Source organism: Trichechus manatus, unplaced genomic scaffold (assembly GCF_000243295.1).
Source record: "Trichechus manatus latirostris isolate Lorelei unplaced genomic scaffold, TriManLat1.0 scaffold00019, whole genome shotgun sequence".
In the NCBI taxonomy this organism is placed as follows: Eukaryota; Metazoa; Chordata; class Mammalia; order Sirenia; family Trichechidae; genus Trichechus; species Trichechus manatus.
This window is the reverse complement of record NW_004443955.1, coordinates 9,922,537-9,946,007: the sequence shown is the minus strand read 5'-3', so window position 1 is coordinate 9,946,007 and position 23,471 is coordinate 9,922,537. Positions and strand designations below refer to the sequence as shown.

At 39.9% G+C, this 23,471-nt stretch overlaps 1 protein-coding gene across 1 annotated transcript in view; it reads left to right on the top strand.

The window, feature by feature from the left end:
- The window catches only part of ENTREP2 (endosomal transmembrane epsin interactor 2), a gene marked incomplete at its 5' end in the record, with an annotated part of 641,425 nt that overhangs the window by 393,029 nt on the left and 224,925 nt on the right, over positions 1-23,471 (top strand). The window contains one exon of the mRNA XM_012554457.2: positions 16,833-16,943. Within this exon, the coding sequence (XP_012409911.2) occupies positions 16,833-16,943 (111 nt within the window). The remainder of the gene's footprint in view (positions 1-16,832; positions 16,944-23,471) is intronic.

Sequence of the window (23,471 nt, the reverse complement as noted above, 5' to 3'; positions counted from 1 at the left end):
GAGTCGGAACTGACTGAACGGCTGGTAGCAACACATTGATTTAAACACAGTTGATGTGTTTTCATCTATTTAATGTATTGATAGCTTCCTTCCTGTCTGGTATGATAAGATATTCCGGGCTCATACATTTCCTGCCCCAGTCTGGACACAGTCATTTCTCCAAGGAGCAAGTTTCCTTTTAGTTGGAAATGGTGTTTAGAAAACATACTGTGGTTACTAGGGTCCCGGTGATACTGAATTGGTCATTACTTCCAGGCTTTTCAGAGGACAAACCTAGAAAATATGTATTTTAAAATTTTTTTAAAAGGATATCAAATATCATTACTTCATCCTGATGTTGCCATTTAAATTCAGGTCTGCAGGGTTGTACTTAACCCCATTGAAATATATCTATATTTCATTTAAACCATGCTAAAAATCTTTGTTCTCAATGATGCCAAAATAATTACTTGTTTGATTCATCTCACAGTCCACTCACAACAGTCTCAGAATAGCAATGCCAACACTACCCATCAAAAATATGACAACTGAAAAAAATGAAAAAAAAAGAAACACAGTATAACCTTTCATTGTAGTTCTCTTTTGTCATTAGGTTATATCCTGCCAGGAATGTATAGTCCAATTACTATGTATCTTATTTATCTAGTGCTGCTATATCAGAAATCGCAAGTGGGTGGCTTTAACAAATATGAATATATTTTCTCACAGTTTAGGAGACTCAAAGCCTAAATTCAGGGCTTTGGCTCTAGATGAAGGCTTCCTCTCTCTGTTGACTCTGGGGGAAGATCCTTGTCTCTTCTTCTGTTCCTTGGCTCGTTGGTGATCTTTACCCGGCACGGTTTCTATCTTCTCCCATCTCTGCTTGCTTTATCTACTTCTTTTATATCTCAAGAGAGTGACTCAATACATACCCTACACTAATATGCCTCATTAACATAACAAAGAAAACCCATTCCCAAATGGGATTATAATCATAGGTATAAACCCTAAACCCATTGCCATTGAGTTGATTCTGACTCATAGCGATCCTTCAGGACAGAGTAGAACTGCCTCTTAGGGTTTCCAAGGCTGAAATCTTTAAGGAAGTGGACTGGCCACATCTTTTTCCCACAGAGCAGTGAGTGAGTGGCCGACCTTTCGGTTAGCAGGCAAGTGCTTAACCCATTGGCACCACCAGGGCTCAGGTATAGCGGTTGGGATTTACAACACATATGTTTGGGGAACACACTTCAATCTATAACATATGTTTTAATATCACTTGAAATAGATCTCTGTGATAATGTTACCAACTGGACCTGGATAAAACAGGTTACTTGGTTTACATTTATTTTCATTATTTAGAGATTCCTCCCTTCCCTCCACCCAGTTTTTGAAGTACAGTCGTGTGTCACTTACGTCCACAATGCATTCTGTGAAATAGGATGTTACGTGATTTGGATGTTGTGCAAACACCATATTATGGATGAAGGTCGTTCCAGGCATTCGCTTCCAGAATTAGGAGGTTTCTTCTATATTAAAATTTTTCTGGGGCAAATAACCTTCCTCTCCAGTTAGTTTATTTCAACAAATTCTTCTGCTGCCTTCACATCAGCACTCACGGACTCACCGCTCACTTTCACAGTATGCAATGAAAAACATTTGAAGCGCTTGAACCACCTAGAGCTAGCACCAAACTCGATATTATAGTCTAGTCCTGCTTTTTCTTTAAGCATCTCGATCCAGCTTCATACCTTAGCAGTGATCATCAATGTCCTGAGAGGGACTTGCTTTTGTGTTGGGTCCTAAATCCATGTCATTAGCAATTTCTCCGTATCTGATACAGATCCCTCTCACATTTTCATTAGCCTCCCAGCTGTTAGTGGAGCTGATCTTTTAGCAGCTTGGAGAATTTTTTCTTTGTTTTTCAGGATCGTCGTGATTGTCTAGTGTGGCATGCCTAAATCCGCTACGTTTCATTCTCCGATTGGGATTTCTGAAATCTATTATGACCTTATGGGACCATGGATGTATATGCAGTTGGACGTTGCCTGAACGGACGTTATGTGGCACATGACTGCACTTTAATAGAGAAAAAAATAGTTGGACTATTGAACACATGGTAGCAAATCTGAAAGATCCTACAGCATCAATGTCAGGTTTAGGTTCAGCAAAAAAGCATTTTGTCACATTCAATTAATACTATTAATTTGTTTCTGTTTCATTTCTATTTTAAATAAACATTTTTATTGTGGTAAATATATGTATCTATAGACACACATACATATATATATAAAACAAAACATTTGCCATTTCAACATTTTTCATGTGTACAGTTCAGTGACATTAATCATGTTTATTATCTTGTGCAACCATCACCATTATTCATTTCCAAATTTTTCCATCACCCCTAACAGAATGACTCCCTCTTTCCCTCACCCTCCCACCCCCAGAAACCACTAATAAACTTTTGTCTCTATACATTTGCATATTCTATATATTTCATGTAAGTGGGATCATAAAATATTTGTCCTTTTGTGACGAATTTATTTCAGCATAATATTTTCAAGGTCTATCCATGTTGTAGCATGTGTTAAAACTTAATTTCTCTTTATGGCTGAGTAATAGTCCATTGTGTATCTAGACCACATTTTGTTTATCCATTCATCTGTTGATGAACATTTTGGTTGTTTATACCTTACAGCTATTGTGAGTAGTGCTGCAGTGAATATTGGTGTACATATGGGTTTGCGTCACGGCTTTTAAGTCTCTTGGGAATATACCTAGGAGTGGAATTGCTGGGTATTATGGTAGCTCTGTAGGGTCACTATGAGTCGGAATTGACTCAATGGCAGTAGGTTATGGTAGCTCTATGTTTAACTTTTTTGAGGAACTGCCAAACTGTTTTCCACAGTGGCTGTATCATTTTGCATTCCCTCCAGCAATGTAGAAGGGTTCTGATTTGTCCACATCCTTGCCAACGTTTGTTGTTTTCTGTTTGTTGGTTTCTTTGTTTTTTATCTTAAAATTCTGTCTTAGTCATCTAGTGCTGCTATAACAGGAATACCAAGCGGATGGCTTTAACAAAGAGAAGTTTATTTTCTCACAGTCAAGTAGGCTGAAAGTCCAAATTCAGGGCATCAGCTCCAGGGGAAGGCTTTCTCTCCCTGTCAGCCTTCTTCTCATCAGTGTTCCCCTGGACTAGGAGCTTCTCAGCACAGGGACCCCACGTCCAAAGGATGCACTCTGCTCCTGGCAGTGCTTTCTTGGTAATATGAAGTCCCTCTGTCTCTCTGCTCACTTCTGTCTTTTATATCTCAAGAGATTGCCTTAGGACACAATCCAATCTTGTAGATTGAGTCCTGCCTTACTAACACAACTGCCACCCATCCTCCCTCATTAACATCATAGAGGCAGGATTTATAACATATAGGAAAATCACACAGTACCAGGAATCATGGCTCAGCCAAATTGATACACGCATTTTTTGGGGGACATAATTCCGTTGAAGACAACCATCATAGTGGGAGTGAAGTGATATCTCATTGTGGTTTTGATTTACATATTCTTTTAAATGTGCGTGTTGACTATTTGTATATCTTCTTCAGTGAAATGTCTATTCAAATCCTTTGCCCATTTTTCGATTGGGTTGTTTGTCTGTGTTGTTAAGTTCTAGGAGTTCTTTATATATTCTGGATATTAAACCTTATCCAATATATAACCCTTTGCCGTCAAGTGGATTCCTACTCATAGCGACCTTATAGAACAGAGTAAAACTGCCCCGTGGGTTTCCAAGGGGTGGCTAGTGGATTTGAACTGCTGACCTTTTGGTTAGCAGCTGTAGCTCTTAACTGATACATAGTTCCCCAAAATTTTCTTCCAGTATGTAGGTTGTCTCTTCACTTTGTTGTTACAGTCCTTTGTTGTTCAAAAGGTTTTCATGTTGATGAAGTCTAATTTATCTATTTTTTCTTTTGTTGCTAGTGCTTTAATATCTCATCTAAGAATCCATTATTAAGAACTAGGTCCCAAAACCTTACCCATATGTTTTCTTCTAGGAGTTTTATGGTAGCTCTTACATTTAGAGGCTTTATCCATTTTGAGTTAATTATTTGTATATGGTATGAGGTATAGGGAACCCTGGTGGCATAGTGGTTAATTTCTACGGCTGCTAGCCAAAAGGTTGACAGTTCGAATCCACCAGGTGCTCCTTGGAAGCTCTGTGGGGCAGTTCTACTACGTCCTGTAGGGTCGCTATGAGTCAGAATTGACTTGACCGCAATGGGTTACAGATGAGGTATAAGTCCAGCTTCATTGTTTTCATGTGAATATTCAGTTGTCCCAGCACCATTTATGAAAGAGATGAGTCTTTCCTCACTGAATGGACTTATCACCCTTGTCAAAAATCAATTAACTGTGACTGTATAGGCTTGTTTCTGTATTCTCAATTCTGTTTCGTTAGTCTATATATCTATTATTATACCAGTACCAGACTGCTTTGATTACTGTAGATTTATAGTATGTTTTGAAGTTGGGAAGTGTGAGTCCTCTTGCTTTGCTGTTCTTCAAGATTGCTTTGACTCTTCAGGGCCCCTTGCAGTTCCATATAAAGTTGAGGACTAGTTTTCCCTTTTCTGCAAAGAAGACTGGGAACACAGTGGTTAAGAGCTTGGCTGCTAACCAAAAAGGCCAGCAGTTTGAATCCACCACCCGCCCCTTGGAAACCATATGGAGCAGTTCTACTCTGTTTTACAGAGTCGCTACGAGTCGGAATTGACTCAACGGCAATGGGTTTTTGTGACAAAGAAGACTTGGAATTTTGATCAGGATTGTGTTGAATCTATAGATTGTTTTGGATTGTACCGATTTCTTAACAATGTTAAGTCTCAATCTATGAACATGGAATGTCTTTCCATTTATTTAGGTCTTCTTTAATCTCTTTCAGCATTGTTTTATAGTTTTCATCATGTAAGTCTTTCACATCCCTGATTAAATTTATTCCTAGGTATTTTATTCTTTTAGATGCTATTGTAAATGGATTTTTTTTAAATTTTCTTTTCAGATTGCTCATTGCTGGTGTATAGAAACTCAACAGATTATTATTATTATTTTTTTGCGTTGACTTCTCACCCTGCAACTTTGCTAATTTCTAAACTCTAGAAGCTTCCTTGTGGTTTCTTTGAGGTTGTCTATATATTGGATCCTGATTCCTTTTTACAGCTATATAGTATCCCATTCTATGGCTGAACCATTGTTGATTCAATCAATTCTCTGTAGATAGACATTTAGAGTATTTTCAGTATTTTGCTATTGCAAATAGTGCTACAGTGAATAGCCTTGTTCATACATTTTGGGGGCGGGGAGGGCAATGTATCAAAAATTTTTTTTCAAAAAAATCCTGTAATTCAGCTTGCTAGATCAAAGGAAAAATGCACATGAAATTTTACTATATGTTGCCAAATTCCTCTGCATACAAGTTATGTCATTTTTCATTCCTGCAATATGATAGTACCTGTTTGCCTTCCAGCCTACCAATAAAGAATGTTGACTAACTTGGATTTTTGCCAATCTGATAGATGAAAAATGGTTTATCAGTGTGGTTCTAATTTACGTTTTTCCTATTTTTCATAAGGCTGAGCAACTTATTATGTAATTAGGAGCCATTTGGATTTTTTTTCTCTATGAACTATCTATTCCTATCTCTAGCTAATGTTTCTATGATGTTATTTTTTTTTCTTCTCTATTTTTAAGGATATCTAATCTACCCTTTATTGGTGATATCACTTGCATATATTTTTTCACAGTTTATTATTTATCTTTTTACTTTTCTTAAGGTACTTTTGGCCTAGCAATATTTTTTATTTTAATACACTAAAAAATGTCCATCTTTTTCCACATTCAACACAATCCCTATCAATATCCCAGCTGACTTTTTTGCATAAATTGACAAGTTGATCTTAAAATTCATATGGGAACATAAGGGACCCAGAATAGCCAAAACAACCTTAAAAAAGAACAAAGTTGTTGTACTTCCACTTCCTTATTTCAAAACTTACTACAAAGCTGTAGTAATTAAGACATTGTGGTACTGACATAAGGACAGACGTATAGATCAATGGAATATGATTGAGAGTTCAGAAATCAACCCATACATAGATAGTCAATTGATTTTCCACAAGGTAACAAGATCATTATTCAAAGAATAATCTTTTCAACTAGTGATGCTGGGACAGCTGAATATCCATATGCAAAATAATGAAATTGAACCCCTACCTCTCGCCATATACAAAAATTAACTCAAAGTGGTACAAAGACCTAAATGTAAGAGCTAAAACTATAAAACTCTTAGAAGGAAACATAGGGGTAGATCTTTGTGAGCTTGGATTAGGTATTGGTTTCTTAGATTGACACCAAAACCACAAGTGACAAAAAAAAAAAAAAAAAAGATAAACTGAACATCATCAAAATAAAAAACTTGTGCTTCAAAGGACACCATCAAGAAACTGAAAAGGCAGCCCACAGAATGGGAGAAAAATTTTGCAAATCTGATAAAGGACTTGTATCTGATAAGGACTTGTATCTAGAACTTTTACAACTCAGTAATTAAGACCAATGACCTTATTTAAAAAATGGGCAAAGGATCAGAATAGATATGTCTCCAGGGAAGGTATACAAATGGCCTATGAGCATGTGAAAAGATGCTCAACATCATTAGCTATATGGGAAATGCAAGTCAAAACCACTTTGCACCTGTTAGGGTGGCTACAGTAAAGAAGACAGATGACGATAATGACATGTGTTGGTGAAGATGTTGACAAAAAGTTACACCACTGCTAGTGGGAAAGTACAGTGGTGCAGCTCCTTTGGAAATGAGCTTTGCAGTTCATCAAAAGTTTAAACAGAGTGACCATATGACCCAGCAATTCAACCCAAGAGAAACAAAAATATACATTCACACAAAAACACGTACACAAGTGTTCGTAACAGCATTATTCATAACAACCAAAAAGTGGAAATAATCCAAATGTCCACCAACTGATGAATGGGTAAATAAAAAGCAATATATCCATACAATGGAATATTATTACACAAGGAAAAAGAATGAGATACTTATCTGTGCTACAACATGGATGACCCTTAAAAAAAATATGCCAAGTGAACGCAGCCAGACACAAATGACTACATATTGTATGGTTCCATTTATAGGAAATGTCCAGATTAGGCAAATTCATAGAGACAGAAGGTAGATTAGTGGTTACTAGAGGCTGGAGGAGGAGAGAATGGACAGTGACTGTTAATGGGTACAGGATATCTTCTTGGGGAGATGAAAATGTTCTAGAATTAGATAGCTGTGATAGTTCCAAAACCTTGTGAATATACTGAAAAGCACTGAATTGTGCACTTTAACATGGTGAATTTTATGGTATGTGAATTAGATAGCAATTAAAAATAAAAAAGAAATTAGTGTAGATTCAAGGGGGTTCACTACAGTATATCTGCCTTACTCGCTTCTGGTCTCAGGTATTTGCTTGTGTTATGAGAAAAAGGGGTGGGATGTCATTTCGAGCACCAAGAATGATGTTTATTGTGTCCCACATGTGAATGTCAGTCAGCACGTGTGACATGGTAGAAGCAGTGTTTCCTCCCTGGCCTAAAGCAGAAACATAAAAACCCTCCATTAAAACAGTCACTGTATGCCACGCTACATAACAACTGTTCATTTGGTGGCGTTTTTTGTTTACAAGTTATTGCTTGTTGATAATGATAACAAGGTCAGTTAGTCTTCCAGCCTGTTTTTGGCTTAATACCTTTTACTGTGCTCACAGCCAGAGCCCTTGGGTGGAGGAACGTGCACCTTGGCATAAAGGGTTGGTCAGACAGAGAAGTGCTGCTGGTTCCCAGATGTGGAAGAGCAGATGTGGCAGATGTGAGGCTGCCCAGAACTGATTTCATGTCTACACCAGGGCAGAGAGAGGGCAAAGGAAAGTGAGCTTGAAGGGAATTGTGCAAACACCTGAGCACGAAACGCTGGCACCACGATAAGTAAGGCGACCGACAGACGGAAGTGACTTGGGAAAATTCCTAGAGGGAAAGTTGTGACTATATTTGTTGACTAAATGAATTGACTTGGTTTCTATAGTTTATAATCTAATAAGACTTTGCTGTTGTTGTTAGCTGCCGTCAAGCGGGCCCCAGACTCATGCGACCCGATCTGTTATAGAGTAAAACTGCTCCATACGGTTTTCTTGGCTGTAATCTTTATGGTAGCGGTTTGCCAGGCCTTTCTTCCATGGAGCTGCTGAGGGGGTTCAAACTGCCAACCTTTTAGTTAACAGCCAATTGCAAACCACTTGAGCCACCCGGTCTCCAAAGACTTTTTAACTTACCCAAATTTGACAATCATTTTCTATTTATTCATAATTATACCCATTGTCTTTGAGTAGATTCCGACTAATAGCCACCTATAGGTCAGAGTCGAACTGCCCCATAGACTTTCCAAGGAGCAGCTGGTGGATTCAAACTGCTGACCTTTTGGTTAGCAGCCAAACGCTTATCCACTGTGCCATCAGGGCTCCATTTATAATTAACCTGAAATGATCATTTGACCCAGTCTGTCATAATGCACATCAAATCTCCTTGTTTCTCATCAAACTTAATTAAACGTGATATTCAGTGACAGTATAATTTCCCATAGATATACTTTAGTTTCCTAGTGTTTTTAATAGAATATACATTGTAGGTTAAAATTAGCACATATCTTTATTTTTAGCATATAAATGGAACAGTGGTTTATTTGTTGAACTACATGAAAAATTTTCAGCCTTGGAAGAATCCTATTGTAATGCTTATGTGATGAGAAAAATTGTATTTTTAATGATTTCATCCCCATATATTTAACATAAGAAATATTAAATTGAATGGCCATTTTTGAGCTGTGTTGCAACTACCAGCCTTTGGAAACTCCAAAGTTCCTGAGGCTCAGAATTTTGAGTTCTAATCGTACATCACTGTCAGGTCCTCAGAGTCTGGAGGAATGCGGTGGGCTTCCGTAAGTGTTAGTGGGTGGCTAGCATATGTTGTTTTTGTTACATCTGGGAAGGACATTTGAGAAGAGTTAACTGCTGTGCAGTATGAAGAAATACAAACTATATAGAATTATTTTAATGATACCATTTTAAGATTGCAGACCCAGCTAATTTCTACTGTTGATCTTCAGCTGAATTTTTTTTTTTTTAATAAAGAAAACAGAGATCAACCTGTCTGTTACCAGAAACCCTGGTGGTGTAGTGGTTAAGAGCTATGGCTGCTCACCAAAAGGTCAGCAGTTTGAATCTACCAGGCACTCCTTGGACAGACAGTTCTGCTCTGTCTTATAGGGTTGCTATGAGTCGACGGCAACGGGTTTGTCTGTTACCATACAGAATGAGAGAATGCCTGTGGTTTCATGGTGAATCTTTTCTTTCCTGGTAGTTACTTTGTTTTATACTTTTTATGACTTTTTTCCCACTGGAAAAGAGCAGGCCTACACAAATACTCTATAATTTGGATTCTCATTTGTAAGCATTTTTTTTTAATTTTTTTATTGTGCTTTAGGTGAAAGTTTACAGAGCAAATTAGTTTTCTGTTCGATAGTTTATATATACATTGAGTGTTCCATGACATTGGTTTGATTCCCCACAATGTGTCACCACCTCCCCATTTTTGTCCTAGTTTCCCTGTCCTTTCATCCTGATTTTCTGCCCCTTCCTGCCTTCTCATCTTTGCTTTTGGGAATATGTTGCCCTTTTGATCTCATGTAATTGATTGTTCTAAGGAGCATGTTCCTCATGGGTGCTATTGTTTATTTTATGGGGCTGTCTATGGCTTGGCTGAAAGGTGGCATCTGGGAATGCCATTAGTTTCAGGTCAGAAGGGTGTCTTAGGGTCATAGTCTTGGGGGCTCCTCTAGTCTCTGTCAGACTAGTTAAGTCTGGTCTTTTTTGGGAATTTGGTTTTTTGTTTGACATTTTTCTCCCCCTCTGACCAGGGCCCTCTGTTATGATCCCAGTCAGAGTGGTCAGTTGTGGTAGTGAGGCACCATCTAGTTCTTATGGTCTCAGGCTGGTGGAGGCTGTGGTTCATGAGGTCCATTAGTCCTTTGGACTAATTGCTCTCTTGAGTCTTTGGTTTTCTTCACTCTCCTTTGCTCTGGATGGGAAGAGACCAGTAGTTGTATGTTAGATGACTACTTGCAAACTTTTTAGACCCCAGATGCTGTTTACCAAAGTAGGATGCAGAACATTATCTTTATGAACTATGTTGTGCCAGCTGACGTAGATATCCCCCGAGTCTATGGTCCTTCACGTTCGAGCCTAGGAGCTTCATCCCGTGAGGTGTTTGGTTATGTCTAAGAAGTTTCCATGATTGTGCCCCTTGTGTGCTCTATTGTCTATGTTAATATACCTGCAACACCTCCAATTATGTATGTAGAAATATCCACAACCAAACCTATTTCTGCAGTTGGGTGTGCTCCCTTACACCCTCCCACACCTCTTTAGCATATCTACCTGCCTATGTATCCATTCATAAATAATTGTTTGTTAATAATATTGTTGCAGGATTGTCTGTGTTATGGTAATTACCATAGTTGCCCTTTATTTTAGCATTCCTCTCAGTGTCTTCCTTTGCCTTAGTCATGTTGTGCTGAATTCCCCCATATTGTGTATTGCCCTTCTCTTCACCAGTATTAACACGTCTTCTGTCTAGTTAGTAATGTTCCCTCTCTCCCCCTCCTATTCCGGTAGCCATTAAAGAAATCTTTTTTTTCAGTGTGTAAACCTTTTCTTGTTTTTTTTCTTTTTTCAAATAATAGTAGTCTCATATAATATTTGCCTTTTTGTGAATGACTTATTTCACTCGGCATAATGTCCTCCAAATTTATCCATGTTGTGAGATATTTCTCAGATTCATCATTATTCTTTATGGTTGCATAGTATTCCATTGTGGTATGTACCACAGTTTGTTTATCCATTCGTCTGTTGATGGGCACTTAGGTTGTTTCCACCTTTTTGTTATTGTGAGTAATGCTGCAATGAACATGAGTGTGCATGTCTGTTTGTGTAACAGCTCTTATTTCTTTAGGATATACACCTAGGAGTAGGATTGCTGGATCATATGGTATTTCTATTTCTAGCTTTTTAAGGAAGCACCATACCATTTTCCATAGTGGTTGTACCATTTTACATTCCCACCAGCAATGTATAAGAATTCTAATCTCCCCACAGCCTCTCCAACATATTTGCTATTTTCTGTTTTGTTTTTGTTTGTTTGTTTGTTTGTTTTTTGGTTAGTGCCGGTAATGTCAGGGTGAGATGGTATCTCATTGTAGTTTTGATTCTCTGTCTGAAGGACTCCCTTTAATATTTCTTGTAAGGTTGGTCTGATTTTTACAAATTTCCTTAATTTTTGTTTATCTGAATTTCACCATCATATTTGAGAGACAGTTTTGCTCGATATATAATTCTTGGTTGGCAATTTTTTTCTTTCAAGGTATTGTATATGTCATCCCTTTGCCCTCTTGCCTGCATGGTTTCTGCCAAGCAATCAGGGCTTAGTCTTATTGGTTCCTCTCTGTATGTGACTTTTCATTTTTCCTGAGATGCTCTCAGGATTCTTTCTTTGTCTTTGGTTTTGTCGTTTGATTATGATATGTCTTGGTGACTTTCTTTTGGTGTCTATCCTGTATGGGGTTCATTGAGCTTCTTGGATGGATATTGTCTCATCTTTCATGATAGTAGGGAAGTTTTCTGCCAGCAAATGTTCAACAGTTCTCTCTGTGTGTTTTTTTTCTAGTCACTCGTAACTTTTTCCTCTTAATAGGGTCCCACATCATCCTTAGGCTTTCTTCTTTTTTTTTTTTCTGATTTTTCCTTAAACAAATTGGCGTCAAGGAATTTGTCCTCTATTTTGTTGATTCTGTCCTCCGTTGATGCAATTCTGCTCTTATGTCCTTCTACTGAGTTGTCTATTTCTGAAATTTTATTGTTAATAGTTTGGATTTCTAGTCACTCTTTTTGTATGGTTTCTAATTGTTTATTTTGTAGTTTTGTTTGTGTATTGTTTTCCTGAATTCTATTGCTTTATCTGTGTTTTCCCTGGCTTTGTGTTTTCCTTGGCTTTGTGTTTTCCTTGATCTCTTGAAGAACCCTATATAGTAGTCTTTTAAAGTCTTTATCTAGTAGTGCCATTACCATTTCTTCTTCTGGAAGGTTTTCTGATTGTGTATTTTGGTCACTTACTGGAGCCATCTTGTCTTGATTCTTTATGTGATTTGTCATTGTCTGTTGTTTGCGAGACATTAAGGTGTTATTGTATTTATTTACTTATTGTATGTTCGTTTGCTGTGTCCTGATTTTTCTCTCCTTTTGTTTTTATATATCAGAGTAGGCGGTGCATGCATGCTACTCTGGTCTCTGTCTGGCCACACTGGAGCGCTCACAACCTGTCGCTGGGTAGATGGAGCAGCAGCTGGGTGTGTGAATGCAGATCTCTGTTCTCTGGTCTTGCGGGATGGCTAAGGATATAGCTGGCATTGCTGGTGAGGTGATGTGTCTGTTAAGCCAGTCCCCTGGGTATGGATGCAGGAAACATTCTCACTGGTTGCTGAGTTAGATGTTGTGTGTGTGCAGTGCCAGTTGCCAGGTGGTTTGGACAAGGGTGCCTGAGTCACCATTCACCGCTTGTGTGGTATGGAAGCTCTCACTGATGGTCCCAGGTGGGTAGGATGGGCGTGGTCAGAGTAGGCAGTAGCCTCCTGTTGCAGGAGGGGGCGGTGGGGGGAGGATGAGGCAGGGGGAATGCCACCAGTCCATGGGTGCCCACTAGCAGGATGTGCCCCTGTCCACTAGAGTGCAACATGGGGGGAGGGTATGCTGTTGGTCCTTTGGCCCCCAGAACATGTGACTGGAGGGAGTAGAAGATGCCACTGGCCTGCAGGCCCCTGGCATGGATGACTGGGTGTAAGAGCAGGTACCCCTTGTTTGCGGGCTCCTGGCACCAGTGGTTGGGCAGAGGAGCAGGTGCCACTAGTCCATGGGCCCCCAGTGCAGGCAGCTGGATGTAGGAACGAGTGCCACCAATTCTCGGGCCCCTGGCACAGTTGGCTGGGAGGAAGAGGGGGTGCCACCAGTCCACGAACCCTGGCTCGAGTGACTGGGCTTAAGAACAGGCACTGCTGGTCCACAGGCCCCCAGCATCAGTGGGTGGGCAGAAGGGGGTTGCTGCTGGACCTCAAGCTCCTGGCATGGGTGGATGGGCAGAGAAGCAGACGCTGCTGCTCCACAGATCCCCAGTGCTAGCGGCCAGGCAGAGAGGCAGGTGCCACTGGTCCATGGGTCACAAGCACAAGTGGCTGAGCAAAGGGGTGGGAGCCGCTCGTCTGTGGGCCCCTGCCTTAGGGGATGGGGTGGTGGTGTGTGCCACTGGACTGAAATTGCATGCAGGGGAGGGGATGGATGATGGTGGTAGGGGGGCACTGCAGGTCCATGGGCCTCCAACATGGGGGTTGGAGATGGCATGGTAGATGAAGTTAGTGCACTTAACTTTTGTAGGGCAGGGAGCACTCCTACCTGGCTCTGCATGTGGGTGCAGAGTCGCTCCTGCTTGGCTGCACCAGGAGATGGGGGCTTTGGCTGGGAATGCTGCTTGCTTTGTCTTAATATGGCCATGCTGTGCAGGTTTGGCTGGAAGAACACTGATGATATGTAATTCTCTGTGTCTGCTGTTTTTGTAGTCTCTCCTTCCACCTGGCACTTGGTCTGATTCTTCAGCCTTGTCTTTGATGCTTGGGGTTCCAATGTTGTCGTCTATATCTGATTTAGTTGTTTTCTCCAGTCTTAGTTGTAAGAAGGACATTATGAGGTCTCTGACTATGCTTCCATCTTGGACTCCCCACCCTAAGCTTTTCTTTTATTTTAAAGAAACAAAATTGTCATTGTCTCTTCGCCTCATATAGAAGGTATTGTAGTTAAATGTAACTGTCATAAAATGAGTTCCGTTATGTGGCTCTCTGCCCGATTCTTTGGAAAAACAGCTTAAGAGATTTTTCCCCTAAGACCTGAGGAGTTGCCTTTGCCCTAGTTTTCTACCCTAGAGGGTTTGTTACTTTTCTCTAGATTGATTGACATTTCCTGGATAAACTGTAAACAACTTGTGGTTTGATACTTTTTGTCTGGCCGTGGGCTTCTGCCTGCCCTGTGATTGGTCTGTTTTATAAACCTTGCAGGGACTGGTCAATATACTCATGCAAATGAAGTGACTATAGCATGCTTATGCAAATGAAGTATCTGTGGTCTACCAAGAAGAGATTGGTCAGTTCGTGGCCCTGGTTGGAGGGCCATGCTTTGAAACTGATGAGGAGTTTCCTTATATAAGCAGCCAACCACACAGAAGTTAACAGACAGAAAGAAGGAAGAAGACAGAGGAAGGAAGAGGAGAGAAGAGAAAAGAAGCAGAAAGAGAGGAGGCAATGGACGTCCTAAAAGAGCTGTAACATAGGTCAAGGGCTGTAACGCTGAAGACAATGAGAGACCAGAAAGAGGCCCTTTGGCCAAGCCGGCAGTGATAGGCCTGGAAAGGGCCCTGCGGCAGAGTCAGTGGTAATGGCAGAAACTTGCTGTTAGGAATGCAGCTAAGAGAGCGGAACAAAACTGCTACACTGACTATGAGTTGGGTCAGTTAGCAGTGAAGAGGCCGGTGGCAGGGAAGCTGAAGGCAGAGAGGCCTATCCTGAGGCGGCTGGGAGGAGGCCTGTCCTGAGCAGGGATGGGACTGAGAAGAAACCTATCCTCAGGGGGCCAAGAGGAGGCCTGTCCTGAGGGGGCTGAAAGGAGGCCTGCATGGCTGAGAGGGGGTGAGCACGGCAGAGAGAAGGGCCCACTTGCTTGCAGAGCTGAGAGGAGCTGAGAGAGCTGTCCTGCATTGAAAAAGGGAGGGACGTGCTCCACCCTTCAGGGAAGTCTTCCAGACTTTGCCTGTGTGTTTTCTGATCCTGCTTCTGTTGATCCTGATCTCGAGTTATACCCTGCTATTTCCTTAATAAACCACTTAACTGTAAGTATGGTCTGTGAGTTCTGTGTGGCCATTGCAATGGATTATCAAACCCATCAAAGAAGTGGAAAGTGCTGTGGGAGGGACGGCTGTTGTCAGAACTGGTAAAAAGCTTGGAAAGCAGAGGTATGTCTGACCTCCACCTCATAGGAATCAACTTTGGGTTGATCTTGGACACTACCATTTCACAGTAACCAACCATTTATTAGAGCTGTGGGAGCAGCAGGCACTGACTGCTCATTACTAGGCATAATAATAATAATAAACTAACTTCTATAAGAAATTATTGATATATGACAACTCTAACTCTAATCATTTATTGACTTTTTCCCGTGTTACTTTGTATTTACATTTAGCTCATTATGTACTCGGATCTGTTTACCTACCTCATTTCCTAATGTTTGATCTATTTTGTTTGCTAAACTATATTTTAAAGGATTAATTAGCTTTGATGCTATTTACCAACAGCAGTGGTGGCGCAGTGGTTAAGCACTCAGCTGATAATCGAAAAGTCGGCAGTTGGAACCCACCAGCTGCTCCGCAGGAGAAAGATGTGGCAGTCTGCTTCTGTAATGATTACAGCCTTGGAAACCCTGTGGGACAGTTCTACTCGGTCCTAGGGTCGTTATGAATTGGAATCGACTCGATGGCAATGGGTTTTTTTTTTTTTAATGTGAGTTTTAATCTACCAATGAAATTAAAGAAAACCCTCAATGAGATGGATTGACGCAATAGCCACAACAATGGACTCAAACATACCAATGATCATGAAGATGGCCTGGGACCTGGCAATGTTTCGATCTTGCTGTTGTGCATGGGGTCACCATGAGTCCGAGGAGACTTGAAGCAACTAACAACATCAACAATCTGCCTAAAAACTCAAATTCATGGTTAGAAACTTAGGATCTAAGATGATCAGAATATTTTTTCCAATTCTAGGGACAAAATTCATGAAACCGAAGTGGAATTAAAGCAGTTCTGTGGCAAAGTATCAATAGCCCTGCACTCAGCTAGGACATGTTTTCATTTCTTGCTAGAGGCCGGACTGAGGAGAGTTTTTAGTGAACTAGATTTACATGGACTAGAGATTTACATGGACTAGAGTAGCAAAAGGAAAGTAGATCCGCAGCTAAAACCATTGCTGAAATATTGCAAATATTATGAAGTTGAAATGTTTCCTAAATGAACAAATGTCCTCTTTCATGTTATATCGTACATGTGAGTTTTTAAGGAAAAGTAAATTTTGCTACATTTGGGGGAGATACATTACATTTATGGTAGACAATAATAATAGCAATTGTTGCTAAATTTAATTTAGCCAAAAGTTTTTTTTAGGCTTTAGCAAAAAAATTAAGACTTTCTTACTCTCATACATTGCTAGTGGGAATTAAAAATACTATAACTCCTGTGGAGGGGAATTTGGCAGTGTCTAGCAAAATTAAATATTCATTCATCCTTTGGTCCAGCAATCCTACTTTGAGACTCTGTAATGCATAGTATTTTCAACTTTGGCTTCTACAATATTTAGTCATAATAAATTTCAGATATAATCATGGAAGCTTGCTATAGCTTTTCAGTGATTTTGTTTTTTCTAGTTTTTTCTAGTACAATATGACGTTGAAATTTTGAAAAAATAATATTTTCCTTTAAAACATAAAAATCTTATCCACGTAATTATTTTATCAACTAAAAGCTTTTTTAAAGTCAAATTGTTTTTCCTTCAAGCCTCTTCGAGTGAATAATCAATTTATTGTTTGGTTTGTTTCCAGATAACCTTTTTCATGCTGCTTTCTGCAGTGTGTGTAATGCTGAACTTGGCTGGTTCAATTCTCTCCTGTCAGAATGCTCAGCTGGTCAACTCCCTAGAAGGCTGTCAGTTGGTGAGTGACAAAATACAGACCTTTTAGTAAAGGACAAGGGCTTTGAATTTGCATGAGAGCAATTTCAAAGTAATTTATTGTATCCTTAAGTTTTATGCAATCTTTCCATTTAATTATGATATTTTCTGGTTGTGTAAAGAATTTAAGTGGATTCATTTCTACAAAAAATCCCCTAAATTAAAACTTGTTCTGGGGTAGCGGGTAAGGGGTTTTCTTTTGGGATGATGAAAATGTTTTGGAAATAGATAGAAGTGGTGGTGCACAATTGTGAATGTAGTAAATGCCACCAAATTGTTCACTTTAAATTTTTAAAATTACCTTATTTGTTCCCCCCCAGCCCACCCCGACACACACAAAATTGTTCTGCTGGTAAATAAATGAATTACTAGTAGTCAGTATACTTCAAAGAATCACAGCATAGAATTATGTTTTGAATACATGTCTTTGTAATTTATTATCATTTGTTGCATTGATTTTTATTTGCGCTGAGTTTTTAAAAATCAGTCTGGTAAGTTAATTTTAAGTGCTAGTATAAATATAAACTTGATAATGACAGCATCAAAACAATATAGTTCTCAGGTTTCAGTTAAAAAGATACATGTCTATTAGGCCCAGGAAAACTGTATATAGACAGTGTGTAGACATTGTAAAGGATCAAGAAATGGTTTGTTGGATAGAACTGCCATTCTGAGATGACTTAGCTTGTGGTACTACAGTACGTGTCTTTGGCTGGGACAACAATTAAGATGTGCCCGGCTGCATGCAGCTATGGGTGTGGTTTGACCTGATGTGACCATAGCTGCTGGGTGCAGTGGTGCTGGCTTTGTTTCTGTATCTCAGAGACTTCACAGGGCTAGCTTGTAGAGCCATGTTCCTCCACAGCTGCCCATCCACTTGTTTTCCAACGACTGTCATTTCTGAGAAGTCAGTAGCTATACTGAGTTACCTGAAGCTTTCCTGTAGCAAGGCCATGCCTACTTTTCTCATAGCCATGCCATTTGGATTCAAAGGGGTAGCTGTTGGGAAGCCGGCCACTCTCTAATTACTGATCTACCAAGGCTGGCAGAGCTACTGTAAGTTGGCACAGCTTCAATCCTGAAGCACCTACTGAGTTCTAAAAACTAACTGTTAGTGCTTAATCTTGCCATTTTCTGTTCGGTATGGCCTAGGTAACACCGATCAGCTTTTATCCCCAATATGATGGACATACATGTATCCTCGGTACAGTGCAGTCTTCCCTGGGATTACTAAGATCCCCATCTCCATCAGAAAGGGAAGACTGCCATATTCTGTCCATAACTTGGTCAGCCTCTTTATTCCTAATACTAGGTGCCTGCAGATATACTAAAATCTGGAACCTACAAGGGACTGACCATTCATTTTTTTCTCTGCTCCCCATTTTCCAATGCAAGGCCTTGTGTGTGGGAGACAGACAGATTGGGGTGACGGAAGCCCCAGGACTGGGGAGGTCCAGATCAAACCAAAAACCCACCCACAGTGCCACAGTGAAAGTTTTCCAATCTAGCAATATTTTCCTTTGTAGTTTTACCTTGGTGCCATGCTTAAAAAGACCTTCCCCCTAGAATGAAGAAAAGCAAAGACACAAGGGAAAGATTAGTCCAAAGGACTAATGGACCACAACTACCACAGCCTCCACCAGACTGAGTCCAGCACAACTAGATGATGCCTGGCTACCACCACTGACTGCTCTGACAGGGATCACAATAGAGGGTCCCAGACAGAGCTGGAGAAAAATGTAGAACAAAATTTTAACTCACAAAAAAGACCAGACTTACTGGTCTGACCGAGACTGGAGGAACCCCAAGAATATAGCCCCCGGACACCCTTTTAGCTCAGTAATGAGGTCACTCCTGAGGTTTACCCTTCAGCCAAAGATTAGACAGACCCATAAAATAAAACGAGACTAAGTGGGCAGACCAGCCCAGGGCAAGGACAAGAAGGCAGGAGGGGACAAGAAAGCTGGTAATAGGGAAGCTGAGGTCGAGAAGGGAGAGTGTTGACATGTCACAGGGTAGCAACCAATGTCACAAAACAATACATGTACTAATTGTTTAATGAGAAGCTAGTTTGTTCTGTAAACTTTCATCTAAAGTACAATTAAAAAAAAGTTAAAAAAAAAAGACCTTCGCTAGATCATATTTTCCAGTAATTTCCCAGATAATGGTGTGCTTTTATTTTTTACAGTCAAATATTTAATGATTCTAGAATTTATTTGATGAATTTAACTTTTTCTCCACAAATGGCTAACTAGTTTTTCTAAAACTATTCCGCAAGTAACCTAGCATTTCCCTGCTTATTTAAAACGTCACCTGAATCATTAAGTTCTTTGGTGGCAAGTTACAAATGCTGACAAAGTTAAAGGACATTTATTGGGAGGATGGTGGAGCCTATACCGCAACCCAGGAGGCTAGATATCAGACTTGGAAACGTGGTTCCAAGGAAACTTCTGTGGACCCAGAAGCCTTACCTGCAGTGGGGCCTACAGCAAGAACCTTGGATTCACTAGGGCCAGGTTCTGCAGAAGGGAGCAGCTCCAGTGGTTCCAGTGGTCTTCCTTGTCCATTTGCTCAAGAGTCAAATCCAAGGATGGAGCATTTGATTGGCTAGGGCAGGACAGGGAGTCTAGTTAACTGTTCTACCAGATTCAATCCAATGGGTTTTAAGAGGTAATTCCCAAAAAGGAAGTTAGATGCTTTTATAAAGGCTTGGGGATAGGGGTAGGCAGGAAATGTATGCTAGGTAATAAAGAAAAAGCCAACATCTACTCTACTTACATTATTATATATATGCATACACATACATAGATACTCATGTCCATCTATTTCTAGACTTTTCATTCCATCCCATTCCTATGTCAGTTTATTCATATTCTAGAACAACATTATTATAGTTACTTTAATTTTTGTGTGTGTGTGTCGTTTAGGTGAAACTTTACAGCTCAAATTAGTTTCTTATGAAAAAATTTATATATACATTGTTATGTGACCCTAGTTGCTATTCCTATAATGTAACTGCACCCTGGATTTCCCGTGTTGATTCAACCAGCTCCTATCCCTTTCTGCCTTCTCATCTCCCCTCTGGAGAGGAACTGCCCATTTAGTCTCGTGTATCTACTTGAACTAAGAAGCACACTGTTCACGAGTGTCATTTTACGTCTTATACTCCAGTCTATTCTTTGTCTGAAGATGGCTTCAGGAATGGTTTTAGTTCTGGGTTAACAGAGAGTCCAGGGGCCATGTCTTCTGCGGTTCCTCCAGTCTCAGTCAGACCATTAAGTCTGGTTTTTTTACTACAATTTGAGTTCTGCACCCACTTTTCTCCTGCTCCGTCAGGGACTCTGTTGTGTTCCGTTTCAGGGCGGTCATTGGTGGTAGCCAGGCATCATCTAGTTCTTCTGGTCTCAGGCTGATGGAGTCTCTGGTTTATGTGCCCACATTTGTCTCTTGGGATAATATTTTCCTTGTGTCTTTGGTATTCTTCATTCTCCTTTGCTCCAGGTGGGTTGGGACCAATTGATGCAGCTTAGATAGCTGCTCACTAGCTTTTAAGATCCCAGACACCACTCATCAAATTGGGATGCGGAACATTTTCTTAATCAACTTTGTTATGCCAATTGACCTAGATGTCCCCTGAAACTATGGTCCCCAGACCCCTGTCCCTGCTACTCTGTCCCTCAAAGTGTTTGGTTGTGTTCAGGAAACTTCTTAGCTTTTGGTTTAGTCCAGTGGTGCTGACTTCCCCTGTATTGTGTGATATCCTTTCCTTCACCTAAGATAATTCTTGTCGATTATCTAGTTAGTAAATTTCTCTCTCCCTCCCTCCCCACCATCGTAACCGTCAAAGAATGTTTTCTTCTCTGTTTAAACCTTTTCTTGAGTTCTTATAATAGTCGTCTCATACAATATTTGTCCTTTTGCGACTGACTAATTTCACTTAGCATAATGCCTTCCACATTCATCCATGTTTCGAGATGTTTCGAGGATTCATTGTTGTTCTTTATCTTTGTGTTGTACTCCATTGTATGACTATACCATAATTTGTTTTTCCATTCATCCATTGATGGGCAGCTAGGTTGTTTCCATTTTTTTGCTATTGTGAACAGTGCTGCAATGAACATGGGTGTGAGTATATCTATTCGTGTGATGGCTCTTGTTTCTGTTGTGTCCCCCAGAAATGTCTGTCAGCTTGGCTGGATCATGATTCCCAGTGTTGTATGATTGTGTAATCTGATGTGATTTCCTTATGTATTGTAAATTCTATCACTATGATGAGATTATATGTGATCTGTTTATGTGTTGTAAATTCTGTCACTGTGATGAGGTTATACTGATGAGGTTGACAAGATTAGATAGTGTCTTAACACAATCTCTTTTGAGATATAAAAGAGAAAAGTGAGCAGAGACACATGGGAACCTCATACCACCAAGAAAGCAGTGCCAGGAACAGAGCACATCCTTTGGATCTGAGGTTCCTGCGCTGAAATGCTCCCAAACCAAGGAAAGACTGATGACAAGGACCTTCCTCCAGAGCCGAAAGAGAGAGAGAGCCTTTTCCTGGAGCTGATGCCCTGAATTTGGAGTTGTAGCCTACTGGACTGTGAGAGAATAAACTTCTCTTTGCTAAATCCATCCACTTGTTAGAGCAGCACTAGATGACTAAGACATTCCAAGGAGCGGGATTGCTTGATCGTATGGTATTTCTATTTCTAGCTTTTTAAGGAAGCGCCAAATTGATTTCCACAGTGGTTGCACCATTTTACATTCCCACCAACAGTGTTCCAGTCTCTCTACAACCTCTCCAACATTTATTATTTGATGTTTTTTGGATTAATGCTAACCTTGTTGGGGTGAGATGGTATCTCATTGTAGTTTCGATTTGCATTTCTCTAATGGCTAATGACCGTGAGCATTTCCTTATGTATCTGTTAGCTGCCTGAATGTTTTCTGTTCATATCCTTTGCCCATTTTTAAATTGGGTTGTCTTTTTGTTGTTGAGATGTTGCAGTATCTTGTAAATTTTAGAAATTAGACCATGACCGGATATGTCGTAGCCAAAAATTTTTTCCCAGTCTGTAGGTTGTCTTTTTATTCTTTTAGTGAAGTCTTTTGATGAGGATAAGTGTTTGATTTTTAGGGGCTCCCAGTTATCTAGTTTCTTTTCTGGTGTTTGTACATTGTTAGTTATGTTTTCTATTATTTTTATGCTGTGTATTAGGGTTCCTAGCATTGTCCCTATTTTTTATTCCATGATCTTTATCATTTTAAATTTTATATTTTGGTCTTTGATTCATTTTGAGTTAGTTTTTGTGCATGGTGTGGGGTATGGGTCTTGTTTCAGTTTTCTGCAGATGGATATCCAGTTATGCCAGCACCATTTGTTAAAGAGACTGTCTTTTCCCCAATTACCGGACTTTGGGCCTTTGTCAAATATCAGCTGCTCGTAGGTGGATGAATTTACATCTGAATTCTCAATTCTCTTCCATTGGTCTATTTATCTGTTGTTGTACCAGTACCAGGCTGTTTTGACTACTGTGACGGTATAGTAGGTCCTAAAATCAGGTAGTGTGAGGCCTCCCACTTTGTTCTTCTTCTTGAGTAATGCTTTACTTATCTGGGACCTCTTCCCCTTTCCATATGAAGTTGGTGATTTGTTTCTCCATCTCCGTAAAAAATGTCATTGGAATTTGGATCGGGATTACATTGTATATGTAGATTACTGTGTGGAGAACAGACATTTTCACAATATTGAGTCTTCTATCTATGAGCAAGGTATGTTTTTCCACTTATGTAGGTCTCTTTTGGTTCCTTGTAGTACAGTCTTGTAGTTTTCTTTGTATAGGTCTTTTACGTCTCTGATTAGATTGATTCCTAAGTATTTTATCTTCTTGGGGGCTATTGTAAATGGTATTGATTTGATGATTTCCTCTAGGAAGTTCTCTTTGTTGGAGTAGAGGAATCCAACAGATTTTTGTATGTTTATCTTGTATCCTGATATTTGCTGAAATCTTCTATTAGTTCCAGTAGTTTTCTTGTGGATTCTTCGGGATTTTCTGTGTATAAAATCATATCATCTGCAAATAGGGATACTTTTACTTCTTCCTTATCAGTCTGGATGCTCTTTATTTCCTTTTCTAGCCTAATTGCTCTGGCAAGGACGTCCAGCACAATGTTGAATAACAGTGGTGATAAAAGGCATCCTTATCTGGTTCCCGTTCTCAAGGAGAATGCTTTCCGACTCTCTCCATTTAGGATGATGTTGACTGTTGGTTTTGTATAAATGCCCTTTATTATGTTGAGGAATTTCCCTTCTATTCCTATTTTGCTGAGAGTTCGTATCATGAATGGATGTTAGACTTTGTCAACTGCCTTTTTCTGCATCCACTGATAAGATCATGTGGTTCTTGTCTTTTGTTTTATTTATGTGATGGATTACATTAATTGTTTTTCTAATGTTGAACCATCCCTGCATACCTGATATGAATCCCACTAGGTAGTGGTGAATTATTTT